This window comes from Furipterus horrens, unplaced genomic scaffold, assembly GCF_987537825.1.
Source record: "Furipterus horrens unplaced genomic scaffold, mFurHor1.1.pri manual_scaffold_6, whole genome shotgun sequence".
Taxonomy (NCBI): Eukaryota; Metazoa; Chordata; class Mammalia; order Chiroptera; family Furipteridae; genus Furipterus; species Furipterus horrens.
The window spans coordinates 178,062,018-178,089,893 of record NW_028327176.1 but is presented as its reverse complement, the minus strand read 5'-3'; the positions used below and the strand labels follow the sequence as shown (position 1 = coordinate 178,089,893).

The following is a 27,876-nucleotide window of genomic DNA, read 5'->3' as shown; positions in this document are numbered from 1 at the left end:
GTTCTGAGATCGGGACAGCGGAGGACTAAAGAAGTTCAGAAGAACCTCCCTGACCCCCTGAAGTTCACTGCCCCTTTGGAATGAGATGGCAGTAATACCTGAACATTTTATTAGCAATATATAAATTAAACAACTTAAGAGTAGAAGTGCCTCTGGAGGCAGCGTGTGATACGTATCTGTGATTGTTAATCTTATGTGTCAGCTTGGCTGGGCCACAGTACACAGGTGTTTGATCAATGATTATTCTAGATGTTTCTGTGAAGGTATATTTTTCAGATGAGATTCATATTTAAATCAGTAGTCTTCGAGTCAAGGGTGTCACCCCCATAATATAGGTGGGTCTCATCCAATCATTGAAGGCCTCAATAGAAAAACCCTGAACTCCCTGGAGGAGGATAACATTTTGCCAGTAGATGACCTTTGGACTTGAGCTGCATATTAGCTCTTCCCTGGATCTCTAGCCTGCTGGCTTACTCTGCAGATTTTGGATTTGCCAGCCTCTATAATTGCATGAACCAATTCCCTAAAATAAATCTGTTTTTTATCTATATACACATCCTGTTAGTTCTGTTTTTACGGAGAATGCTGACTAATACAATATCATTAACAGTTAAGGGCTATGGCTTGAGTGGAAAGAAATCAGCTGAAAGATTGTCGTGACTCTCTTACTGCCTTTTCCTGCATTTAATCTGCCTTCCTAAATGAGGAGCTCTGAGAGATCAGTGGAAACAATATCAAAGGCCTAGTTTGAATAAAACCCTGGCTGGTTTGGCTCAGTGGATTGAGCATCGGCCTGCGAGCTAAGTGTCGCTGGTTCGATCTTCCAGTCAGGGCACATCAGAGAAGGAAAACTCTGATTCCAAAAAAAAAAAACCTCCGCTGCCTTGCGGCATACCTCTTCAGGGGAAAGGCTAAGGGAGTAAACCCTGACAGAAAATCCGGAGCCGGAGTCCCTAAGGCGGTTTGACGTTGTAGTCAACACCGGCAACTCCTGCGGCGCACCTGAAGCCAAGCTGTATTGACTCCGTCTTTCCCTTGGATCCTTCAGCTGCGAAGAGAGGGGGGGTCTGCTGCATGGGCAACAGCAGACCCTCCATATCACCCTGCCCAGGCTCTGTAGCTTCAGCTTCACTGGAGAGGACACTCCAGCATCATCGCAAGATGTCGATTCAACACGGGAGGAGACAGATACCGTGTCACTCCCGAGTCGGACTGCACAACCGTTCTCGGCGGTGCAGATAGACTCTTAAGAAGCTACACCATCGTCTCTTGAGACGGACGGCTGCCGACGACGAGTTTGAATAAAAACTTTCAGGGGGGGAGGCATCCTTTAATTCTTAGGCTTAAAACTGTCAGAAATTACTTTAATATGCAAAAATTGCAGGCTTATCACATGGATTTCTCTTTTCATTGGTTATCAGGAAGGCTTTTTATAGATAACAGGCAAGGCTGTGCAAAGTGTATTAGCTGAAATGTCTAGACTTTGTTCTTCAGGACTTACGTGGCATTATACACATTGCCCCATGTCTCCACGCCTCTGTTTCTGCTTGTAGATAACAGAAGTTCATGAACCTTCCAAAACAGGCAAAACTAATCTGTGTGTTAGAAGTCCAGGTAGTGGTTCTCCTTGCAATGATGAGAAGGGGGAAGGGGGAGAAGTTGTATTTCTAGATATTTGGGTGCTAGCTATATGGATACGTTCAGTTTATAAAATATTCATTGATCAGTACATTTGCGTGTGTTTTAGTGTATATTATGTTTTAGTAGAGAGGTTTTAAAAGTTCATGCCTTGCAAATACTTTTAAAAATTGATAAGGAACAAAATGATAATGTGCTACGAAGATGAACAACTAAAATAACTTGTTATAGCATTTCCCTTCAATAGAGTCCACCAGAAAACTAGTAAAGTCAAACAAAAAAGGATGATAAAATATAGGCAAAGACAGACAAATTTCTTTGAAGTCCATCAACTGATTTTCAATAGATCCGCCTAAATTGTGTTTTAGATCTCAGGAACTATATGGATTTTCCTTGTTGATGTTCATCTCAAGAATGCAATGAGCCAAGATGGCTGTCTTTGCGAAAGTGCTTTGTGATGTTTGTTAGAACACGATGGAAAAGCTGAAGTAATAGCAATATAAATGGAACAAAGAAAGCCTCTTACAAGTATATTTGAAGCTTCATGGATCCTAAAGTCAGAAAATGAAATAATTTAGTGTTTCAGTAAAGACCAGGACCATCCTCCTTTTGTGAGTCCTGAGTGTCATGCCAGCCGCCTCCTTTTAATATCAGTGAGAAGCAGATGGATAGAATTTTCACACACACAATGTGTGTGGGAATCAGTCAACATTTTCTGCAGCTCCGTCTTGACCTATTAAAGAAAACAGAATCCCAAATTATGAGATTTAAGAACAAAAGCATCTGAGTAGCCAAGGAACCTCCTTATTGCAGGCGTGTTGGGCAATAGGGGACATGGGTATAGCTGAACGCTCCTGCCACCCTCCTTCCCTTCTGGTTAGTTTGTATTTGTGACCTTATTTAAATATAGGAATACACCATTTAATTCCTAATTCTGTTGACGGGATGGAGAAGGCAATCCGTTAATACGACCCTTAATATTTCTGGTTGTAGAAATGCCACGCGTTGCTCAGCAGAGGACAAGGAAAGCTTCCTTTACATTGATAGAAACAGGTGTTCTCTTAGTTGTCAAGTCAGCTCCCTTCTGAGAATCTCAGATAAGTGGTCCAAATCGCATCTAAGAGGAACGTTTGCCAAAGCATAATTCCTTTTCATCGGGGTGCCACAAATAATGACAAGAAAAGAGCACTGGATGTATATTGTAGTCTTCTTAATCACCATCATTTTAAAAAGCTGATGTAGAATTCCTTACTTTGGGACAAATTGTATAACGTTGGTGGTAAATTAGGCATATTTTCTAAACACTAAATTATATTTCTTCTAATTCACATTTGGCTAAGAAAAGCTGATTAGAGTAGTCTTTGTAGCAATGGAATATAAGAGATAAGGTTTGCAGCTGCCATTTCAAATAGTGCATTTTTGTCTGTTGTTCAATAACTTCCTGTGTTTCTATTCATGTTGAATGAATCTGCTCCTTTATTTTTCTTGGTAAGATAAATTCCATCAGTGTTGCTGTCTATGCAGGATGTAGGCAGATTCCTCACATCACCTTGCTTGTCTAGCTCCCTCCATCACCCGGGAGCTAAACTTATAGAGAGCATTAGGTTACAGTAGTCCCTCTATATTGCATTTCATTTATTGCAGCCTCACTGTATCGCCGGATTTTAAATATATTATACTTAATTATTTATCGCAGATTTTTCACTATATCGCGGGATTTTGCGGTACTGTATCCATACATAGGTCTAAGAGTGTATAATAAATGTAAGGTTCCTACTTTGTGGGGGGTGGGGGTCTAGAATATAATACCCATGATAAGTGACGGAATACTGTTTTAGTATGTGTAGAAATAGTAAAGCTTTGCCCAATGATAAGCAATTATCTTGCACAGTGCATAAGAAATCCTGGTCAGAATTTCATGTAGCATTTCTCTGTATGTAAGAGAAGTTCTAGAACTGCAAAACTTCAGTAAAGGCATAATGGAAAAGCTGAGATGGATAAAACTAGGTTTGACTACAAGCTCAACTGTTGATTAGATATGGGGAAGTTCCTTAAACTCTGCATGCCTTGGTTAACTCATCTATGAAATTAGGATAATCATACCTATCCTGTGAGAATCAAATATCACAACAAAACAAAATTTCAAGTATTATATTTGATTAATAGTGGCAAATATAATGGAAATTTCATATTTTTTGGAGGATGTATAGACTTTTCAGGAGGTATTTGGAGAAAGTGTCCATCCTACGTCAACACCTTGAATGAGGGCCAAGGATTTCAAGTCACTTTCTGTTTTCCATTTGCTCTCAGTTTTTTCCTCCATCAACAGCTCTTCCTCTGCACTCCTCACTGTTTGCCCTTTCCAGGCCGTCTTACTGAAAACCTTCCACCACCATAGTCACTCTCTCTTTGCATCCCACATTGATGACTATTTCCTTTCTCCCTCCAGCCATCTGGGTTGATGGAATAGAAATGTCCACTCATAAAATAAAATTTGTCTTCAACGATCAACTTTCTCTGGGGAGGAGCTGTGGACTGCTTCGTACATTACACATCTAAAGCAAGGATGGGCAACCTTGTTCTGTAAGGGGTCGGGCAATGTATATTTTTAGGCTTTGTGGGTCACATGCTTTCCGTTGCCTCTCTTCACCCTTTTGTTGTGATGTGAAAGTAGATATAGACAACATGTAACTAAGTGAGCATAGCATTGTTTCATGAAGACATATTTACAGAGACAGGTGGTGAGCTGGATTTGGCCCATGGGATGTAGTTTTCTGAGTCTCTAAGACATTGAGAGGACTTGCACCATACTAGAGCTTAAAGGGACATAGCAATTGTGTGGTCCTGTTTTCCCCAGTGCGTGCTCTCCTGCAACCAAGGGTTAACTGGTTAAATATAGTTCTGAAGTGCTACATGATGTGTCCCCTTCTTCAAGGCTCACCAACACATTAGCTTACTCAAGGCTCTGACTTTTTTTGAGGGTATAGTATTTGTAATAGGAATAATAACTAATGGTTTAATAGTTTTTACTATGTGCTCAGAAATGTCCTAAATACTTTTATATAACTTCACTTAATCTCACGACCCTGTGTGGTATGTAGTATTGTTAATGCCACCGTACAGTCAGGTGTTTAAACCTGCCCAAGGTAAGATGATTACTGGATCTATGGTTCAAATTTAGGCAGCCCAGCTCCAGAGTCTGTGCCCTCAGCCACCCATCCATCTAGAGGTCATAGCATCTAGACACCTCTGTGAAACAGTGTGAGTTGAGAAAGTGCTTCTTTAATCCTGTTCTCTCTGTTTACATAGTAGAAGCGAAGCCTAGAGAGATTTCAGTGACTTCACAAAGCTCGCAAGAGTAATTAGTAACTGAGATAAGTCTGCCAACCAATTAAATCACTACCTGGTTCTTGAAGAAATGCTTAAATTAATCCTTTATAAAGTCAGAAAATCCTTTTAAAAATGAGTAATCAGCTCTAATTTCCCTCTTTTAATTCAGGTTTTATAATCAGTTTCATTTAATGGGAATAAGTATACAGTTTGATTTTTAAAAAGTACAATTATTTTCACTTTATTATGACGTAGTATCATTAGGCCATCCCCTATCAAGGGAAAGATGACAGATCTTTATCTGCAGCTCCAACCTCTCTCTCAGGCCCTACATCAATGATCCCAAGCCTTAATGTACATTAAATCACTTGGGATGCTTGGGAAAATGATGCTGGACCCTACCCCACTGCCTCCAAATTCTGTTTTAATTGAGGATCTGGTATAAGTATTTCTAAAGATACCTCCAGGAGATTCTAGTATGTAGCCAAGACTGAAAATCACTGCTCTCGAATCACATTTGTTATTGTCTGCTAAATTTGTCCACTTGCAGTAACAACTAACATTTAATATACTACATGTCATGAAATGAAACTTATGGCTATGGTCCATGGTTTATAATTAATACAAATGTGACCACATTCCAAGCATGAGTGGAAATTTATTATGGCAGATGAATTGTACTAGCGGCTATAATATTCAATCAGTTTTATGTGAGTGGGACCATCAGGTTGACATGCATAGCGACAGAACCGACTGACCAGAAACTTAGGGATTCTGATAGGTTGCCGCAAGTCTGTGTGGCTCAAACAGAGCCTGGATTCTTCTACTTTTTATGTGGCTGGTTAATGCCTGTGACCTATGGTGGAAGAAACAAGTCTTTTGGAGGATTAGGTTTTGACACCATTCCCCACCTACTTATACATATTATAAACATTTATAGTAATAGGATAATTTAGAAAAGAAATTATGTATTATAGAAGAATTTAGGGTAGAAATAGACCACCTATGAGAGTGATTGTGTTAGAAATTGCCTGAGACTTGAAATGATCTAATTAGTACTACTGAACACCAAATTTGTCTTTAAGCTTGCTAGCTGTTAAGACAAAAATAGGAATCATGTTGAATTATGTAATTTATATTATGGCTGAAAACAGCTTTCACATTTGTTTGCAGAGAAAATTGGTATTTTGAACTAATTTCAACCAGTAATTTAACACACATATCTTTGAGATAACACAGTTGAAAATATCTCTACCACAGTTTTGCAAATATCATAGTCTGTAGTTGTTCATTCACTCATTTATTTATTCATTTAATTACCTACTTGCTTTTAAGTGCTAACTATATGCTGGATATGATGTTATGTTCTGGGAATATGATGATCAATAAGACATCATTCTTCTCAAGGAGCTCAGAGTAGAGAGGAAGAAATGCTCAGGAAAACCAACATTTCAGAGTGAGATAACAGTGTGTGATCATTTGTACATGCTATAGGAACATGTACACTTAGGAGCTAAGTGAGCCATGGGGGATCAGGGAAGACTGAATAGGCTTCATCAGATAGATGAGCAGCGAAAATGCATTCTAAGAGGAAGAACTGTAGGATAAGAGGCAGGGAAGAGAGAGTGTATGGTGCTTTAAGAGACTTACAAATATCTCCCCTAAACTGGAAGGTGGGTTCATTTTGGGATGCTGAGTTAAAAACATATGTCGGGGTCAAATTCTGAAGGGTCAGGCCAATAACTTGAGATTGCATATGAAAGTGATGGGTAGTCACCTCTGTATTTTAGGTGGAAGAGTCATGCTAGTTACATGGTATAAGGGCAACAGGCTGTGAGCTCACTTAAGCTATTGGTGTAATTCAGTTCTTAAGAGTGGAGAACCTGAGGGAAAGCAATGATAACAGGAGACAGAGGAGAGATTCTACAGCTGTTTAGGAGATTGACTTATGTGACTAGATTAATGACTATAGGGAAGGAGATGAAGAAAGAAGAACTAAAAAAAGTTTCTTGGCTTAAGTGGCTGGGTGGCTTGTAGTTCAATTCATGGACCTCAAGAACCATAGAGGAGAAGCAGGTTTGTGGGTCAGGAGCAAAGAGTGGAAAGTGGTGAAGAGGAGTTCAGGTGATACTCAAATGGCATTGAGTAGAGAATTCCAGTAGAGTATTGAGGTCTGTGCTGGAGGCAATGGGTTTGTAACCTACCAGCATGTAAATGACAGTTATAGATGGCAATGTATATTCATTATTGATATAACTTAAGAGTATATAAATCGAAGAGAGACCACAGTTTGGAACTCTCAGAAACACACTAAAACAGCTTGTAGAAGACACAGAGCTTATGAAGGAAACAGAAGCATAGTAAGAGTAAAGGAGTATATAGGGTAATGGAAGTGATCAATAGGATAACATTACCACCTAGTAATATAATTTGGGAAACAGATAGAAAGTGTACATTAGACTTTTGGCCAAGATGGAAGCATAGGCAGACATGCTGCATCTCCCTCACAACTAAGAATGAATTTACAACTACCTCAAAACTAAAAACAAACAAACAGAAGTTCCAGAAAATCAAACTACATGGAAGTTCAACAAACAAAGAAATAAAGAATAAGTATTCATCCAGACAGGTGGGAGGAATGGAGGAGCTGGAGTGGAAAGGATGTGGTGTGGTGGTGGTGGCAGCCCAGGGGCTGTGGCTTCTGTGGAAAGTGCAGTCATACATTTTCAAAGTAGGGAGGGAAGCCTGGGAAGCAATCCCAGCCCGAGACCAGACTGCGCAGCTCCTGAGTCCAGTGCAGGGAAAATGGAGCCACATCGCTTCTGACCCTGAATACCAGTGGGGGTTGGGGCAGAGGAAAAACTGTGGGTGTCTCAACAGAGTCAGCTTGTTTAGAGGCCCTCATGGTCCTAGAATGTCCGGAAGCACACACACTCTGGGAACCATCACTGAACAGCTAGAGGGGTGCCAGTTGCATACAGGAAGTGGGAGAAGTGCCTGGAAAAGAGGCAAGTGCTGGGCAAACAGCATTGTTCCCTCTCAGACCCCTCCCTCACATACAGCACCACAATGTGTTGAAATGGGTCACACTATACTGATAAATACCTAAGGCTCTGCCCCTTACAACATCACAGGTGTGACAGCTCTACCCAAGACACAGGGCCAAACACAGGAGGCTGTCAAGTTGAGGAGACAGAGAAGTATGGCTCACAAGGAGGGGGCACAGATCAAGGTTCCAGTGGGAGAACTGAGAAATGAGGAGATAGCCAACTTAACACACATAGTTCAAAACACTGGTGATAATGATGCTCAAAGTCTTAACAGACAAGATTAAGCATGACAAAGGTATACGGGAATAAATGAGGGCTATCCTAAGTGAAATGAAGGAAAACCCACATGAAACCAGTGGTGCAGGGAAGGAAACCAGGATTCAAATCAACAAATTGGAACATAAGGAAGAAATAAACAGTCAACCGGTACAGAAGGAGAAAACAAGAATTGGAAAAAATGAGGAGAGGCTTAGGAATCTTTGGGCCAACTTTAAATGTACCAACATCCGAATCATCGGGGTGCCAGAGGAGAAGAGGAAGAGCAAGAAATTAAAATTTTAAGTTAAAAAATAATAAAGGAAAACCTCCTTAATTTGTTGAAGGAAATAGACATACAAGTCCAGAAAGCACAGAGAGTCCCAAACAAGCTAGACCCAAAGAAGATCACACCAAGACACATCATAATTAAAATGCCAAAGGTTCAAGATAGAGAATATTAAAAGCAGTAAGAGAAAAGAAGAGAGTTACCTACAGAGGGGTGCCTATAAGACTATCATCTGATTTCTCAAAAGAAACTTTGTAGGCAAGAAGGGACTGGCAAGAAGTATTCAAAATGATGAAAAGCAAGGACCTACAACCAAAATTACTCTATCCAGCAAAGCTATCATTTAGAATGGAAGGGCAGATAAAGTGATTCCCAGACAAGATAAAGCTAAAGGAGTTCATCATCACTAAGCCCTTATTGTATGAAATGTTAAAGTGACTTATTTAGGAAAAAAAGCTCAAAACTGTGAACATTAAAATGACAACAAACTCACAACCGTCAACAACAGAATCTAAAAAATAAAAACAAAAACAACTAAGCAGAAAACCGGAGTGGGAACAGAATCATAGGCATGGGGAACATGTGGAGGACTGTCATCTGGGAGGGGGAAGGGGAGAGAAGGGGGAAATGGTGCAGGGATTAAGCATAGTAGGAGGGTGCAGATTAGACTAGGGGATGTTGAGAATAGTATAGAAAAGGGTAAAGTCAAAGAGCATATATGTACGACCCATGGATATGGACTAAGGAGGGTGGGACTGCTGGAGGGGTGGTGCTGGGCTGAGGGGAGCAAAGGGAAAAGAAATTGGAAAAACTGTAACAGCCTAATCTATAAAATACACTTAGAAAAAGAAAGTGAAATATATATGTGTCAGATGGGACTTGATAGGTGTTGGTCTTTGGCTGCTGGACTGAATTCTCTTAATATGAGCCTATGGATATATATTATTTAAGGGACAGATGATTTAGATATCTGGTATGTTTAAACAGTTTGACATCCAAATACTTCTCCACATTATTAAGCCCAGTTATGAATGCAAAATACCTTTTCTGAAAAATCTTGAAAATATCTAAGCACTTGCATAGCACAAGATAGAGAGAACAACATCCTAGACTATGAAATGTGGAAGGGACAGTTTTAACTTCAAAAGTTTAAGACCAGTTTGTACTAATGAAACACTTCAGTGAATAGAAGCTAAGTATGCTCAGTAGAATGGATGATCTTAAATAAAACTACTGTGAAGGTCTTGCCAGAATTAATTAACTACCTATGAGAGGACCATATAACTGAATGCAATCTCATAATGATTAGGGTTATTTGAGATTTACCTATTTAAACTTGGCAGTAATGGTTTTGATATTATTGGACTTAATTTTCCTTGTGAATTGTATTGGAATACGTGCCCAACTATTTATTTAAGACCTTTCCTAGTTAGAAATAATGTAAGTAGATCAAGTTTCTCTGAACCAGACCCGTTCTCCCATATCTATGTATCCTCAGGATCTGTGGAAACTTAAACAAAACAGAGGCCTTTTTCATGTGCTCATCCTTAGGAGGGCATATTGGCAATCATGGCTTCTCTCTGGACAACATAAAATACACTCTTATGTCCCCTGGCTCCAGGTTAAATGAAAGAAGCAGCACTTCCCAGGGACTTTGTAGGTCCCAGTATCATAATATTTTCAGCTATGCATCTCTCTCTGTCCCTACAATACTAACTACTCACATCTCAGAGGGGAGAGGAGGTATTTAGTTTTTGTCTTTCTGGAACCCTATTTAATTTCTGACTCCCCTGAATGCAACACTGTCAATTGCATCAGAATTCTCAACCATTAAAATTCCTTGGTGTCCCATAAATTTCAAGTCTTGTGTGTATTTTTCGCAATTTTCAGCAATTCTATGTAAAATCTCAAACTGCATATTTTAAAATAAAACACTAATGGGGATTTCAGGTTCCTATTACAAGGACAATGAACACTGTAAACAAGGAGAAAAGAGGAATGTTTTAGAACCAAGGAAGATCATTCACAGCATTTGGCTTCCTGCAGATAAGAAATCAAGAGAGAGGGCTAAAGGGATTTTAAATTTTTCTGTAATTAGTAGAATTAAAAAAAAATAACTAGCCTCCTTGCATGTTTAACAATAGACCTCTCATATTAGCATCAAAAATAGAGATCAAACGCTTGTCTTTTTGCTTGCTCTAGCAGGAAATCTTATTTTATTTACTTCTCAGTGCACCTGAGCATTATGAATTGTATTGAACTATTATAATGTATAAGAACATAATAATAGTATTTAGATTAAATTATTATTAGAGTACTTGCTGCTATTCAAAGTGTGTTCTGAGGGCCAGCAGCATTGGTATTACAGGCTCTAATCCAGATCTACTGAATGACTATGTGCATCTTAACACCTCCCCGAGGTGATTGGTCTGCACATTAATATCTGAGAAGGACTGGTTTAAATGAATAACCATAGGTCTATCTAAAGCAATTTTTTGTCAATAAATTACAATGAAAAAAACAGCTATTGTGGCTCAAAGCATTTAATAGAATCCTATTTCACACCAGGAATTCCTGTATTTCAATAAATGAAATGATTGATTGACAATGATGAAGAATTGACACAAAATAAAAGAAAAATTATGATTTTTTACTTTCCACCTCTTTTTTTTTCTAAGTTTATTTTTGCTTTGGAACTGAAATAGGCCCACAGGTTAAAAGAGTAAATTTTAAAAAATCTCTAGGGAATTGATTAAATAAATAACTTGTTTAATTGTGTACTGTGTTTTCTATAATAGATATTTCCCTGATATGAGTTATATTTAAATGATGGGCAACATATCCTGTGTACAAAGTTCTTATATTAATAAAAAACTCTGCCTTATTAATATTTGCATAATAGAAATAGAGATTTGAGCAGCAGAAAACTGAAAAGAAGTTTGAACAGTTTGATGTCATTAAGACTTTAAGCATATGGATTCCATTGGCATGATGGCTGGCAAATAAAATGTTAGTTAACCTGAAATGTAAAGATATATAGCAAAGAAACCTAGAGATATAAGCTTCATTGAGGGCAGACCTGGTTAAGAAATTGTAGATCATAATATCCTATTAGTAAATTTGTAGTCATTTTTGAATCTTTCCTTTCCCTCAACGCTTTCATGTAACTAATGTGCAAGTTCTGTTGGCTCCACCCATAAAGCGCATTTGAGTTATTTCACTTCTATCTGCATCGGTAACTGTATTGCAAACCGTCAGTATCCAAAAGGTCTTCCCTTTTCCTCATAACAGCCAGTCACCTTTAAAAAACTCTAAAATAAGTCCATGTCACTCCTTTACTTAAAAATCCTTCATCGCTTTTCTATTATTACACATATTTGCTAGTGCCTCAGTAGGGCCGAGCGTGGTCTTCTCCGCCTACCTCATGCCACACTCTGTCCTTGTTCACCTCGCTCCATGCCTCTAGGTTTCTCTCGGTTCCTAGAGTCTAACTCAGCCTTCTCACCAAAAATGTGGTATGTCTCACTCCTCCTAAGTCAGGTCTCCGCTTTAATGTCATCTTTTCAGAAAAGACCTTCCTGATTGTTTTGCCAGAAGTCTAGCTCCCCAGTGGTTCTTTATTTTTAACTCCCAGGTTATGTCCTTGAGAGCACATTACAATTTAATTTTGTATACTTTATCCATTTTGTATCTTTATTTGCTTTTTGCCTGTCTTCCTCACAGATTGTACATTCAAATGAACGCACAGCTTGACTGTCCCCTTCGCCATGACTGCCGAGCTGCTGGCACAAAGCAGACTTCACTATGTGTTTGTTGTAAAGAGAGAATGACTTTAAAGCACATGCAGCAATTTCACATTTCTAATTTTTGTCACTTCCTTCATCTTCTGTAGTTCCCAAGTCATTATGCAAATGTTTAATTTTAAACAAATCCTTTTAAGTTTATTATTAGAAAAAATATTAAATATTACATTTTATTCCTTCAAGGAATGCTCAGCATTGGAAACAAAATTGCCACGTCGAGAGTATATTTTATTAGAACTTTTTGTTGAAATTCGTGTGAAGGAAACCAATCGGGGCTGCTAGCCCAGTTGTTTGCCTCGATCTTCGTGCCGCCCTGTGATTGGCTTTAAGAAAGTGAAGCGTGCTGGTTGCCTTATCTATCACTTTAGTCTGTCAGTATGGCACAGCTACCACATTTCAGGGCAACCAACCCACAACATCATGAAGGCCAGACTCTCTGGAGCTAAGAATCTTAGGAAGTTATGAATCTGAGGGACTGTGGTTTTAAACATTGCAGATTATTCTCCATTGAGGCCCATTCTGTGAAAGCCAAGCAAAGGGACCTAAGATTCCACTGTACTGAACAAAACTAGACACCTCAGAGCTGTAGAATGGTGTTATCAGATTATGACGGGAGCCAAACAGTTTGGCCAGGGACCCGATGATCTCTTCTGCAGTGTTGGAGGCGCTCAGGTGACGGACTGAAGGACATAAGAGCAGGGAGGAGAGTGGTTAGTATTGTGTATAAGAGAACAATTTGGGCACCGCAATCAGATGCTGGTCATGTTTGTAGGATTTCAAACATCGGGATGAAAGGTGAAAATCTTCTAAAATATTTTACGTACATCTGATGTATGGATATCTGAAGAGTCTGGATGATTGAATATATATATTTTAAGTCTGAATGTTTAGACCTTGTATTCAGCTCCTAGGATCACCGTAACAAAATGACACAAACTGGGTAGCCTAAACCACAGAAATTGTCTCAGTTCTCGAGGTTGAAGTTTTGAGAGTAATTTATCTGTAAAGTTGATTCATTCTGAGGGCTGTAAGGGAAGGATCTGCTCCAGGACTGTCTCTTGCTTTGCAGATGGTTGTTTTCTTCATTTATCTTCATGTCATCTTCCCTCTGTACATGTCTGTGTCCAAACTTCTCCTTCTGATAAGGACACACGTTATATTGGATTGGAGGCTAGCCTAATGGCTTTATCTTAACTTGATTATCTCTGTAGAGACCCTGTCTCTGATAAGGCCACCTTCTGAAGTGCCAGGGTTTAGGACTTCAACATAGAAAATTTGGGAGAACACAATTCAACCCAAATAAGATCTTTATAATTATTTTAATTATATGGCATTTTATAATATAGAAAATAAAAGAACATGCGTCAAAAAACAGTTTGCTTCATGTGGTTATAAACTACATAGCTCCTCTATAAAAATCTGAGAAAGTAACTGTATTTATAGAAATTAGCACGTACTCTATATACACAATAGTCTATGACCCATAAGCAAATTACAATAAAATGATTTTTTAAATAAAGAAGTTAATTCATATTACTCTCTAAATTGGCATTTGTCTTTGAGCAGTTATTTAGCCTTAGCTAGAGTCTATAACAACCACACTTTTAGATTAGAACTTTGGCATTAATTACTTAACACCAGAGGACACATTTTCTGCAGAAGGAGCTATATATGCTAATGAAGCTTGGGGCTTACTGGGCGTTGCTTTTAGTGTTTCTCTTGCTTTCCCACTAATGAAATCTAAATTATAAGACTGATAGACATTTTTTCTCTACCCATTATTTAAAAGCCAGGTCACATTTTAATTTCTCATCAAATTGCCCATAAAATATTAAATAAGGTAAATGTAGCACAATTATTCATCTTAGGAAATGTGCTATTTTTTTTGTTGTTGTTGTTCCTAAATTCTTAGCTGGATATTGTGAAGAACCTCTGCTACATCCATTTTCTCCACCTTTGAAATGATGTTGTGTTTTTATGGCAAAGAAGAAGGCACTGCAATTTAATAATTGTAGTCTCTTGGTGTGATAAGAAATAAACAGAAACCTATGTTCATACACTGATCTCATCATTCTTGTGGTTTTCCTGTGGACAAACTATAATGCTAATCTTCACCTTCAGGAAAAGGTTATTCTGCCATTTCTCTGGCCATTAGTGATGGGACCTGTGATGTGGAGTCTCATTTCCTGGTTTCTCTTGTCTTTTTCATGCCCTTCCTCCTGCCAGTACCCTGTGCGTTATTTTATTCTTTTTCTTCCAAAGGTCGTGGATCCATATTCTGCCTGATGTACTCATTGTTGCCAATGAAGCCCCCTTTGACTGATAGCTGAGATTAGCAGGCTGGCTCTGATTCTTCAGTGGCCATTGTGCCGCAGGCCTGGGCTGACAGGTGGAGCAAATGGTGTAGTATTGTTATGTGATTACCTGGAACCACAAATCCAGATTCACTCCAATGAATGAAATTGATTTTGATTTGCAGTCCAAGGTGGTAAGGATCCAGAAATGTCAGCCACGCATTTCTGTTCCCTGGTCATTAGCTACATTGTAATATTACTAGTATGAATTTTTATCTAAATCCAATCTTGTTGAATCAGAGTGGCAATAGTCAAAACCCAGGTTAAATTTTTTTTCTATGGAAGTACATTATTAATGATCATACCTATATTAAATATTTGTCATGACTCAAAAGTAATTTTAATTTTGACTTTTTAGAAGAAACTGCATATTAAACACATGGGCACATGTTCTCAAAACTACTGTTTCATAACAGATAGTTCCCATTCCTCACTCCCTGTCTAGGAATCGTTTGCAGTCTGGAAACTTTTTTGGGAAAAAGGTAAAGACTTAATTTTCGATGTACATGTGTAGAGTTGAGCAAGTCCACGTCCTTTTATTTAGATATTTTTTATTTCTACTCAAACGGATTGAGATCTATATCCTAAGCTTCCCCTACATGTTTATTGGGATCGGCTAAGCTAGTAGTATACAAAATCTGGTTAATGCCTAAAGGAAAGTAATTCACAGAATATTAGACCTCACTCAGAGCCATTTTATGAATTATCTGTGGGGTAGATCCTGATAATGGAAGTTTTTCTAAAAGCACCACATGGGACTTGCAACAAGGCCAGGTTTGGGAGCTTCTGTCTTGGGCTGACCGAGTGTCAGGATCCATTTGGTACAGTGGTTTCTCTGACTTTCCAAATAATCTATAGTGAAGTTGCCAGAAAGCTCTGGTAGAACTCAACATTGAGAGTGAGTTATTTATAAAATAATTTTCTGGAAGATTTACAATGTAACTGACAGTATAAGCTATGTATTTTATTCCATTATGATATCTTGGAAGTTTGGTATGTCTTGTATTAAACCTTCACAAAAGGTTTTTATTCCCTAAATCCAACAAGTTTCTTTTCACCTTTAAAAATACAGATTTTTAAAATTGATTAAAGTATCATTAACCCCCCAAAAAGATTAAAACCAAGATGGAATGAGTAAAAATTGATTTTAGATGATGTCAGGTTATTCTCTTTTGAATGGATAAGTAAGAATTTAATTACCATTTGGAAAATAAATCATGCATATTACCACTTCTAGTGTATTATACAACTAGAAATATATCACCTACTCTGAGTGATAACAAACTGAATAGGATGAGTGTAAAGCCCACGTTAGCTGTCTGATTAAGCCAAATCCACTGATTTGTGTGTTTCTAAACAAGCCCGGTATTTTGTTTCTGTGTCCCATATAATGGTTCACTAAATTTACTTTATAACTTTACTTCTCTCTTTCAATACAGTGCTCGTTTGCAGAACTTATCTTTAGCTATCTATCTCCTAGGTTCAGAACATCTTCTTTAAAAAAGCAAGAATTGTTTTATATTCATTTCTTAAATACGGACTCTGACTTCTGGAGGAAGAATTAATTATGTTATCAAAAGACTAGAAATAATCTGATACAGAAACTAGTGTTTATATGTGTGTGAGAATGTGTGGATGTATATTTCAAGGGCTTATTTCCCTTAGAAAAGTGATGTGGGCAATATATATGTTAAGATACCAAGCTTGGGTCTGCTCATCTTTGGCTTATTCTTAATTTCCCGAGGTTCCCAGTTAGTATAATATATTTGAAGACCATGAATGAATGAGATAATAGAATAATACCCCTTTTTAAAAAAAAAAAAAAAAAAGCAACACAGTGTAATTCAATATTCTGACTCTGGTTTGGGGTTCTGACTTCTTATTTTGTAGGCTGAAATACTCTGATTTACCCTTTGCATATCTCTATGAATTATTCTTTGGTCTTTATGCAAATCTTGCATGCTAGCCACTTTATTGTGGCATTCATTTACTAGCTAAATACTCAGTGCTACCCACTCAAAGGATACAGTATTCAAGTGAACTCTGGATAACGTTTGGAATTCAGCTTTCCTGTCATGAATATTTGTTTTAATTTTTTGCCTATCCACTTCAAGATTTTGCCAACAAAAATCCATTGTTTTTCAAAAGGCTGTATTTCTTGATTATGTAACTGAGGTGTCCACACCCTTCTTTTCCAGCTAAGGGTGCTTTAGTATGCTCAGTTAAACCCCAAGTGTAAGTATGGCTGCCCAGCAGTACTAGCTACTAGGCATTCAGCAGGCTATTGGAGGAGGAACGTTTAAGGAAGGATGGAGCATAATAGATAGAGGGAGGTGATCCCTCATACTGTGTTCTTCTTTCTCAAGTTTGCTGAGGCTATTCGGGGTCATTTTGGCTTATATAAATTTTTGAAATATTTGTTCTAGATCTGTGAAATATTTCATTGGTATTTTAATAGGGATTGCATCTAATCTATAAGTTGCTTTGAGTAATACAGACATTTTAATGATGTTAATTCTTCCCATCTTTGAACATGGTATATGCTTCTATTTATTTGTATCTTCCTTAATTTCTTTTTCAGTGTTCTGTAGTATTCTGAGTACAGATGCTTTACCTCCTTGGTCATTTTTATTGGACTATTACTAGTACAGAGAAAAGCTGTTTGATTTTTTCCTCTATTTTCCCTCATCCAAATATCTTAATGTTACTATTTTTAATACTTTGCATGGTTTTTGTAGTTGAATTGCTCAGGGACTGGTTCTCCAGATTGACCCCTGAATTAGGCTATTTAGATAATAATACTTGAAAACTGATAACATTTTCTCTTTTTTATAGGTAGTTATAATTCCTTCTATTTACCTGTAGCATTAGCTGAAACATATAGAACAATGTTGGGTACTAGTGGAAATGATCTTTACTTTGATTTTATTTAAAAGAAGATTGTTGTTTATTTCTGGTAGTCAGCATGTTCATACTATTTGAAATTTTTATATAGAGTTTTAAACAAGAACGATTGCTGAATTTTAGTAAAGGTTTCCAGAATTTATTAATATAATTATAGGAGTTTTGCTTCTCATTGTTGGTATTTTAAATATGTTATGGGTTTCCTAATGTTGAATCACATATATTATACATTCATGGAATAAGTATAACTTTGAAGACTTATTTTTATATGTTACTAGATTTGGTTTGCTAATGCCTGTTTCCTGGCATTCTAGATAATTGAATTATTTGTTTCCCCCTAAACAACATGACCAGTATTTATTTCTTTCAATATATAATAGTATTGGTTCTCACATTCTTATATCTGCTCCTGTGCCAGATTTAAAGGTTATTTGCATTGTAATATTATGTCTTACACAGTTTCTCAGCTCTCAGATTGTAACATCAGTAATCGTTGACTCCATATGTTCTCATTAGAATTCTACCAAATATCTGGCTGGGTAGCTGCCCTCGTCAAGTGGAACACGTAACCATCAAGCTGAAGCATGAATTGGGTATTACAGCTGTAATGAATTTCCAGACTGAGTGGGATATTGTACAGAATTGCTCAGGCTGTAACCGCTACCCAGAACCCATGACTCCAGACACTATGATTAAGCTCTACAAGGAAGAAGGCTTGGTCTACATCTGGATGCCGACACCAGATATGAGCACTGAAGGTAAACGTCGGAATCTTTTCGGCTCCTTGTGAGATGCGTTTCAGAGAAGCCCTCACTTGTCTGCCTGGCTGGCTGTCTCTCTCTCTCTCTCTCTCTCTTTCTGCCTGCCTGCCTGCCTACTTACCTATCTTTCTGTCTATAATTGATTGACCTCAATATGAATATCAGAAATGGAATAAAGGGTTTAGGTTTAATATATGTCTTTTGACAACTTAGCTGAGTTTCTGTTTAGCATGGGCCCTTTGATTTGTTGATTGATTAAGCATGGATTTATTGTGTACCCACTGTGAATGTGGCATTATGCTGGTGGCTGGGAATACAGTGGTGAGGAGAGCCCAGGCACCTCCCTTCCTCTTGGAGTTTATAATCTCATAGGCAAGACAAACATTAACTAAATGACTACACGTAGAAATTAAAAACTGTGTTGAGTTTTTGTTGTTAGAAAGATGTTTCGATATTGGTATGAGAGTGTGCACAGACAATCAGATCTAGGAAGGGGGTCAGGGAAAGTGTTCTGGGAAGCAATGTTTGAACAAAGATCTGAAGAGAGGGTTGGGGTTGGGGGTGAGGCTTTCAGGCAGAGGGAGCATCTTTCGAAGAATCCCTATGGCAGGAGAGCATAGAGGGCTGCAGGAACTGCAAAGAGGCCTGTGTGGCTGCAGATCAGAGGATTGGGGAAGTGAGCCTGGCAGGATTTGGGCACAATAAGGACTTCAGACTTTACCCTAAATTGATGAGAAGTGGTTGCAAGAGCCAGGGGCTGAGAAATGCCAAAAGAACCATTTTCTTGTCCTCTAGATACAGAACGTTTGGGCATGGACCCAGAGTGGGCCTGGGGATGCCAGTGAGGAGCTTAGTGAAGCATTTAAGTGAGGGAAGGGTGATAGAGAGGGTGCATGTACCGCTCAGATGCTGACTGAGCCTGTCTTTGTGAAGAGAGGATTAGGACATGACCTGGGTGCTGCTGGGGAAACAGACAAATGAGGCATAGTTCTGAGCTAATGATAAGGGGCAACAGAAAAGTTCAAAACTAGCTACAGTATGAAAAGGAGTGTGGAGGGAAGAATGAGTCATGTGCTCTGGGAGAGTTACAGCATGAGAGGGACACAGGCAGGCGGCGTGGGTGTCTTGGCATTTAAGGTGGGCATGACAGGCCAGTGCCAGGTGCAAAAAAGCACAGGCCAAGGCACAGAGGTGTGGGATTTTAGAGGAATGATCTATATTTCAGCCTGGCTGTACTGTAGAATAGGGTTCTTGTAGAACAGGGACGGAGCTATTTGAAGCTAAGAGAACTAAGTTACACTGGTAGTGTGAGCTCAATATCAGCAGGGGGCAGCAGAGAGCTATGAAAATGGTATAGGCTATGGGAGTTTGGTCAACACTGTTTTGGGGGGTGGCGGGGAACAGATGAAAGGCCATGATGCCTAGGGAGAAAACATTTCTACCATCAACTCTCTCCTCCCCAAAGCACATTATGTGTTACACACTATTCTAAGCAGTTACATGCATTAACTCATTTAATTCTCACAACAAGAGTCTGGACAGGTGTCCTTACCTCCATTTTGCAGAGCAGGAGACTAAGGTGCAAAAAAACTTCAGTAACCTGGCCAGGGTGAATAAGAGAGACCCATCCTGGATTTCATCACAGAGGTCACACTCAAAACATTGCTCCAGACCTGGTACAAGCTCACATGAACTCTTCATGCATGTTCTAGCGACCGTTGCACTTCCAACCTGCCGTTCTCATCTTTAGCTGGAACTAGGCAAAGTCAGGAGTTGCCAAGGAGGTAGCTAAACCTCCCTGGAGTCAATATAATTAAGGTTTTGGTGGGGACAGAAGACCTTGAGAAGCAAAGGTTGCCTGGACCTTGGCCACATTGGTTCTTTATGAATCTCAGGTGGTCCTCCTGGCCGGGCTGGACCCCGTGGTGGTTCTGAGTGTGAACTGCTGGGGATGAAGTACAACTTTTGTTCCTTAAGGACAGTTTGGGTACTTCTCTTGTAACACCGATCCAAAGGAGCTTGATTTAGCCACACAGGCTTTGTCTGTTTCCAAGGGAGGGGAAAAAAAAAATCCCTTCGTTTGCGTAGAAGAGCACTGGTTGGGTCTCGTCCTATTGTCCTGCCCAGCTAGTTTCTCTGGTTTCAAAACAGAGACACTTGTTAGGGAGTATGCCTATAGCTTCCAGAGAGCACTTGGGGTTCTGCTTCTTTGATTCTGGTTTATTAGCGTTGTTATCCCATTGAATATTATGTGGGACGAGGCTCAGAGAAGGTGAAATACATTTGGTGTGCACTCCTTGGCACCCCGTGCTGACTGGTCAGGAATCTGCATGCCCATTCCTAACACCCACTGTAGTTGTATTAAAACCTTTTGGCGGTCTGTCTTCGTGAAGAGAGAATTATGATCTGACATGGGTGCTGCCGGGGAAACAGAGACAAGTAAGATCACTCCTCTGTGACTGGGGGCTTAGTCACAACAGTGGAGCACTTCCCACACTGACTACATGAAATGGCAGCAAAATGAAAGCTCCCACTTGCAAAATGCTTAACTCCAAGTCTACATAAAGGGTTACATTGGTTCAGCCTAACCTGGGGAGTGATCAAAGGGTTAATGACCATTTGGAGTCTCCGAGGAATTTTTGACCAATAGATCCATCTCTGCAGCTCACAGTATTAGCACAATAAACATATAGATTAATTCTGCTGAATATTTTTAGAACGCTAGAGAAAAATCCATCTGGAAGTATTTTGAGCCACATAATGCTGTCAGCTAACGTCTGAAAGAAGACAGTTTGTGAGGACCGACTGTCACCATAGATTGTCACAGACCTGTTACAATCAATTGTGCCATCGATCCTCGGCTTGTACGTTTTGTCACATGCAAAGGACTTGGTTTTTCTTTCTTTTTTATTTTTTAAATATTTTGGTTTGTGTCTTTCACCTAAGAAACGAAAAGCTCCCAAATCGGACATTCACCTGAAAAAAACAAATGTGCTCACTGAGACTCAGTTTTCCTTCACATGGCAAGGACCCTGGCTGTGCTCTGGCTCTGTCAGGTGGTGCTTGGATGATAATGAGTTAGTGTGCTGTTCAGGCCTCAGCCACCCCTTTGTTGTCTCCACCTGAGTTCTTTCCTCTGACTCAACACCTGAGATTCAGCTCTGCCACGAGGCAAACACACCGACCTTGGAGCCGCAGCACCGAGGCTTGAGCCTGGTCACCACTGTGCGGCTCTGTGACGTTGGGCAGACTAGTTCCTGCGTTTGGAAAGTGAGGATAATAATGTCTGCTTTACAGGATTATAACAGTAGAATAAGATGATAGATATGAATATGCTTTCAAAATCACAAAGTTGGGAGTGTAATTATTAGTTTCAAGTCCTTAACGTTTCTAACAAAGGATGTTATAGATAATATGAATCTTATTTATACTACATTGCAAAGTGGAAAACAAGATATGCTGAAGTAAAATACGTAATATATTCGGCCATAAATCTGCCCATATATTAAGAAGGAAATGTGGTGTTTGTGTGTGTGTGTGTGTGTGTGTGTGTGTGTGTGTGTGTTGGAGAGGCTGAAAGCTGTGCTAGAAATGATTTCTTTCAGGGCCAGCCTTAGGCAAACCTTGGATACCTTTAGGGCTCCCCACTTGTTTCAGGCCCTAATGTCTCAGGCCAACCTGTCAACCCCTCATGCCCCTTCTTGCCACCTTTGCTTATTCATTGTGTGCTTTCAAGAGGCTTTTAGTCATTTCAGAGTTGGACTAGTCTAGAGGAAGTGGGACCAGAGTTAGATTAGAGAGATCCAGTAGTGTCTCAGATCAAATTGGTATTAATGGGTTTTGTTGTATTTTGCTTTAATTCATGCCTTTTGAGCATCTACTGAGAGCCAAGGCCTGTTGTAAGTTCCAAAGGTAGAATCACAGATGGTGTAGTGTTTTGTTGGATTGCACAGAGTTTCAGAGTTTCAACTTAGTTGCCAACATTTAAAATTTGGACTATTTTACATTAAAAATAAGCATTTCTGTCCTGCCTTTAGATATAATTATTTTGAAGAATAAAAACTTTTTACCAAATTAAATTCTATTCTATGTGGACCCAAAATACACAAAACATAAATATTAAAAACTCTGGTTGACACTGGCTTTTTTGTGCGAGCCTTGATCCTGGGGACCTCTTCCTAGTCCTCAGTGGGTTACACATTAGCTAAGGCTCCCTAGAATGGTTTTCAAGTAGAGGAACCTGGGCCCACTGGGCACAGATAGCCCCTCTAGGCTGGGGCAGAGGATGCGACTCTTCCACGGGGGTGAACGCAGAGCGTGACTAGGCAGGTGAGGTGCAGGGACTGACGGAGAGTTCAGGTTGACCGTGTCGGGGCAGCCAGGGCCATTGATCAGGCAGGTGAAGGAAGGACAGTAGCCCAGAGGTTAAGACCAGAGGCTGTGGCATCTGGCCGGCTGGGTTTGAGGGGCCATAAGGGAATAACCTTGGGAAGACCTCTGTGCCTCGGTTTCCTCAGATGTAACTGAGGATAATGATAGCACCAAGCTCCTTGTCGTTAGGAGGTGGTTGTAAAGGAGCTATTGCATGCTCAGTGCTGAAAAGCATGTGGCTGGTTGAAAGTTAGAAAGAGCCGTCATCAAAGCAGGTGATTTGCAGTCCTGAGAGGTCACAATAAACAGGGTCTCCAGCTGAGGCCAGGCTGAGATGGGTGGGCATCCTGGACCCACTACTTCTCTGGTGCTCCTTTTTATTATTTGTTCATTCTTTAGGTTACTTAAATGTTTGCTTGTCAGTTTTTAAGTGGGATGGCTGAGTGATTTTAGGCGAAACCACTGTGTGTGAAGCCTGTTTAAACTGGGAGCCTTACAGAGCTCCCATGTGGTCATTGACATTCAGGCTCCAGGGTTACATGTCTGAGATCATAGAACCTCAAAGTAACACATACCCATGTTCAACTTCCAAATACATATCCATTTTCAGGAGGTTCAACTTCTAGACTGTTTGCGTGCATCTTGAGGAATCTTTCATAGACAAAAAAGAGAAAGAGAAAGCGAGACATTGCATCATTTAGGCCATTTGGTGCAGACCCTTTCCCGGGGAACCTCCAGCCAGAGAAAAGGTTGGACAGGGATAGTCTGTGCAGTCCCTGGGTGAGGCAGGCCATCTGCTCTGAGGCCACAGAGGCTGGGAACCAGGGACTGGGACTCTGACTTCAGCAGCCCCTCCTGCTCTAGTTGTATATTTGGCCTTTAATAAAAACCCACATTAAACATATTTCTTTTTATTTCCTGGCAATGCACAAGGCAGCTGGAGAGGCAGTTGTAAACCGAGAACTTGGCAAGAGGTGGATTAGGGAGGAGCAGGAAGAACCCGAGCTTCCGGGATCCACCACTAGGAGTTCCCTTCCCAGCAGTATTACTGCGGTAAACCTCTAACACCCTTTCAGTGCAAGGAAAGCCCTGAACTTGAGCCAGCCTCGCCCAGTCAGCAGGTTGCTCAGACATACCTGGGATGTTTTGCTTCCCCTTGTCCCCCAACTCAAGTAATGGATCAACTACACAGTACTCTCCTGCGACACAGTGAGGCATCTCTCTGGTATGCGCAATGTTGCACCTCGTTACATCTCCAGTGATACCTTTCTGCCTCTGGGAGAGTGCCATAAACTACCGGCTGTGTGGCAGGCCCACCCAGGTGGAACCTCAGCGCACCTCAGAACCAAGCACAGAGGTGCCAGTCAGTCAAACTTGTGGCTCAGTGTGGAGTGTGAGAAATTGTGCAACATGTAGGAGCTGGTGTGTCTCCGATTCAGATGCCCTCAGGGACCAAGAAGGCCACACTAAGAGCTGCAAGGTGGGCCCTGCCTGAAGGGATCCCAGTTACAAACGTCTCTAAACTGCTCTCTAAACTGCTCTTTAGGTCCTGTAGTAAGAGCGATTAGCAGAGCACCAGGGGCAAAATGAGAATATTATCCTGGTTTCATGTAGACTTTATGCTGCTCTCTCAGAGTGGGGTGAGTCTGAAGCTGGATGGAGTGGGAATTGGGAGGGCCCTCGGGCCATGAACAGGTCCTGGGTAACACCTGTCCTCAGGTGCTGACACCCAATCACAAGGTGTTATGTTGCCCTTTTTAGGGCCACTTGCAGTATAAAAGAGGACAGCTGAAGAGGGGAGTTTAAACTTACCTGAGGGGCCGTCCTGGGAAAATTCTGGGCCTGGTGAATCTGCAGTGAAATCCAGTCCTCCAGGGGCCAGTGGTGTGAAGGCCATGGCCCTCGGATGGAGGATACCACACGTTGTGCCTCTGTGGTCGAGGACAGAGAGCAGTGCGCAATTGTCAAATCACGGGCACATAGTGTTAGTCCAGGACTCTGTGTAGTTTCCGTGTTTCATCCCTTTTCGAAGAAATTTACACTGATCATTCTCCAGCCCTCCCCTAAATCCGCTAAATACCCTTGATTGAGAACCTGTAAGCAGAAGAAACTCCAGGCATCCAGGAGTTTGATGATTTTACGGGGACTCTCTTACAGCAGGCCGCAGCAGAGCATGTGTGTCCTCTCTTGGTGCGATGAGGAGATATCTTAATCATCTCATAATTGAAAAGGAATCGTGAAGCCGCAATAACTGAAATCATAACTGCCCAGTAAAGGAGAAATTGAATCAGTTTTAATACCCACTGCATCATGAGGGAATGAATGAACAATGTATCAAATATCCCATGTGTATCAATTAATAAGTTAGCCATTCTACTGGACACACGAAAACTAGCATCGTATGTTGAATGAATGAGATTGACTCCTTTCATCGAGACTGACTAATTCTGTTTTACATTTACCTGGAAGATCCTTTTGGATTAAAGGGAATTGAGGTGAGAGGACCTCTCAGGTTCTCTTTGAAATCCTCTAAACCTCTGCCCGATCTGTATGCACGGATAGGTGTAAACATCCGCTCAGCTGACGACAGGCAACAGTGAACTTTCTTTGAAGGGAAACAAGTCCCTCAAAGGAGCAGCCAAATCTGTGACCGTTCAGAGCCGACCTATTGCCTCTGAGGGCCCTTTCTACTCCATTTTTAGCAAGAGTTGGTATTGTCTCACTCGTCCCTTCAAAACAGAGGAGTGGAGCAGGCTGTATAACCCTGCCTGGCGCCACACGGTGCCGTGACGTCCCAGGGTGCTGGAGGGGTTGTCATTCGCGGCGGTATCGGGGTTCCGTTACTCACGTGTCTGTGCTGTGCTTTCTCAATCCCAGGCCGGGTCCAGATGCTGCCGCAGGCGGTCTGCCTCCTGCACGCGCTGCTCGAGAATGGCCACACCGTGTACGTCCACTGCAACGCGGGGGTCGGCCGCTCCACCGCGGCCGTGTGCGGCTGGCTCCACTACGTGGTGGGCTGGAAGCTGAGGAAGGTGCAGTACTTCCTCGTGGCCAAGAGACCGGCCGTGTACATTGATGAGGACGCCTTGGCCCGGGCGCAAGAAGACTTTTTCCAGAAATTTGGGAAGGTGCGTTCTTCCATACGCGGCGTGTAGGTGGCCAGCCTGCCTCCGCTCTCTCCCAGTTTCCCGGGGAAACCTGGAGTGAGAGTAGTGCAGTGACCTAAGCAAACAAAGATCCCACCTGAAAAGACAGGTCGCTGGCTTCTCCCCTAACCCTCCGCCTTTATTCTGGGGCTGACTTTCTATTACGCTTTGGTTGAGCTGTATCCTCTTTGAAGTATTTTACAAAGGCAGCTGTGACCGACACATGAGAAAAAGCCACAGGCAGCTGGGTTGTGCAGGGTGGTTGTAGCATCAGACAGAAAGGGAATGCGTGCAGCTCCTGCCGCCGGCAGGCAGACCCGCCCTTCGCTTTACAGACACTGCATTTCTTGTGCTGTGAATTCACGACTGCACTTTCTTGCTGCCTTGTTACGTGGCACGCAGGAAAAAAGGGCGTTACGTAGATTTTATCATTTGTATGTGTGCGTGCACACACATCTGCACCACACACACATGCTCAGACACAAATTTTCTACTGAAATTGTAAAAGGAGAGCTGGTCAGTTGCCAAAGAAGGACATAAGAGTAGAAGCCTGGACTAAGCCAAACTAAGAGCTCAATGTGACCAGAATCCATGGCTTTCTAGACCTTGTTTTTGCATCCTGCTTCAAAGTCTGTTCCAAGGCAGCGCCTTCCCGATCGAGCCACCCACCACCCTATGTAACACCCAAAGTAGAGTTATATCTCTATTTTTTTTAAAATTGAGGTTCAATGAACACGGATAGCTTGCTCAAGGTTTCATGGCCAGTCAGGGACAAGCTGGAGTTTATTAGACTCAGTGCTTTTTCAACACAATTTGTTGGGCCAGCAAACTGTAGTGAATTCAATTCCTCTGTTGCAGAGAAATAAAGTTGAGGTTTCTGCAGCAGTTACTACAGTGAGAAATAGAAAGCATTCTGACCAGTTGCCGAAGAATTTAGGAGAGTCCTTCGGTGTGTACAGCCTATTTTAAAACATGGTGGGCTGTCTCAAGGCCAACGTGGCCTGGGCCGTAGCTCACAAGAGGAGCTATATGAGTGGGGCAAAGGTAGGTTTATGGTGTGAGTACATGACAGTTTATTCTTGTTTTATTATTTATTAATTATTATTGTCCCTACAAACAACTGTAAACCTACTTGTGCTCCACCCTGTAATACCAAAAGAGCTCAAAAAGCCCAAATCCATAGGTCATTGTTCTGCAGCTTGGGAACCATCCTGGTCCACAATCAGTTTAATGCAATACACAGTCACTGTGCCTCCAGAACGTGCAATTCACTGCTTCACCCTAGATTCTACTGGAAACATGAAGATGAACAAGACTTTGCCTTCAAAAGCTTATATCCTAGGAATAGCCCTGTGTTCAATTAAATATAATGTAGGATGGAACTGTGAATGCCATGCAAAACAGGGGAAGGGAAAGGAACTTTTATTGGGTCCTTCTTATGTGCTTTACCATCTTATCCCTTTTAATCTTCACAGTACCCTATGAGAGAGGTTTGGTATCTCCATTACATAGATGAGGTAACTAAGGCCCAGAGAGGCTAAATCAACTGTATAGGAGACCGTGGTGAATAAACAGATAAAATCAGATACAAATCTAGATCTGTCTAACTCAAAGCCCATACTTTTCCTATTAAACTACGATGCTTATTTGCTTTGCTTTCATAAATATTTATTGATAGATATGAGAGAGTCTGATTTAGGAAGTATGGGGAATAAGAAGGATGCAAGGTGAATCCCAGTTGTGTTCAGAGGAGGAAAAGATGTTTTATAACCGTGGAACTCAGGGGAGATGGCATTTGATTTGAGCAGAGAAGGTTGGACAAGACACATTTTTTCCTACAATTTTACAAAGTTAGATTTATAAGCCAAGATGAAATAATGTGAAGTCCAACTCCCTTGCTAAAAAGAGCTAGAGTTAACTACTGCATTAAAGTAACCCCTTTATGGTCATAATGTGTTGTGTAAAATTTAATCTT

The 27,876-nt window shown here is 40.7% G+C and overlaps 1 protein-coding gene across 2 annotated transcripts in view; it reads left to right on the top strand.

The window, feature by feature from the left end:
• The window catches only part of EPM2A (EPM2A glucan phosphatase, laforin), a 79,748-nt gene extending 53,154 nt beyond the window's left edge, over window positions 1-26,594 (top strand). Inside the window, exons 3-4 of one of the 2 annotated variants that reach the window (XM_090280682.1) lie at window positions 18,140-18,381; window positions 25,633-26,594. In XM_090280682.1, coding sequence (XP_090136808.1) covers window positions 18,140-18,381; window positions 25,633-25,910 — 520 coding nt within the window. In that variant the 3' untranslated portion in view covers window positions 25,911-26,594. The remainder of the gene's footprint in view (window positions 1-18,139; window positions 18,382-25,632) is intronic. The other variant, XM_090280683.1, reaches the window with a different exon arrangement.
• The last annotated feature ends 1,282 nt before the right edge of the window (window positions 26,595-27,876 follow it).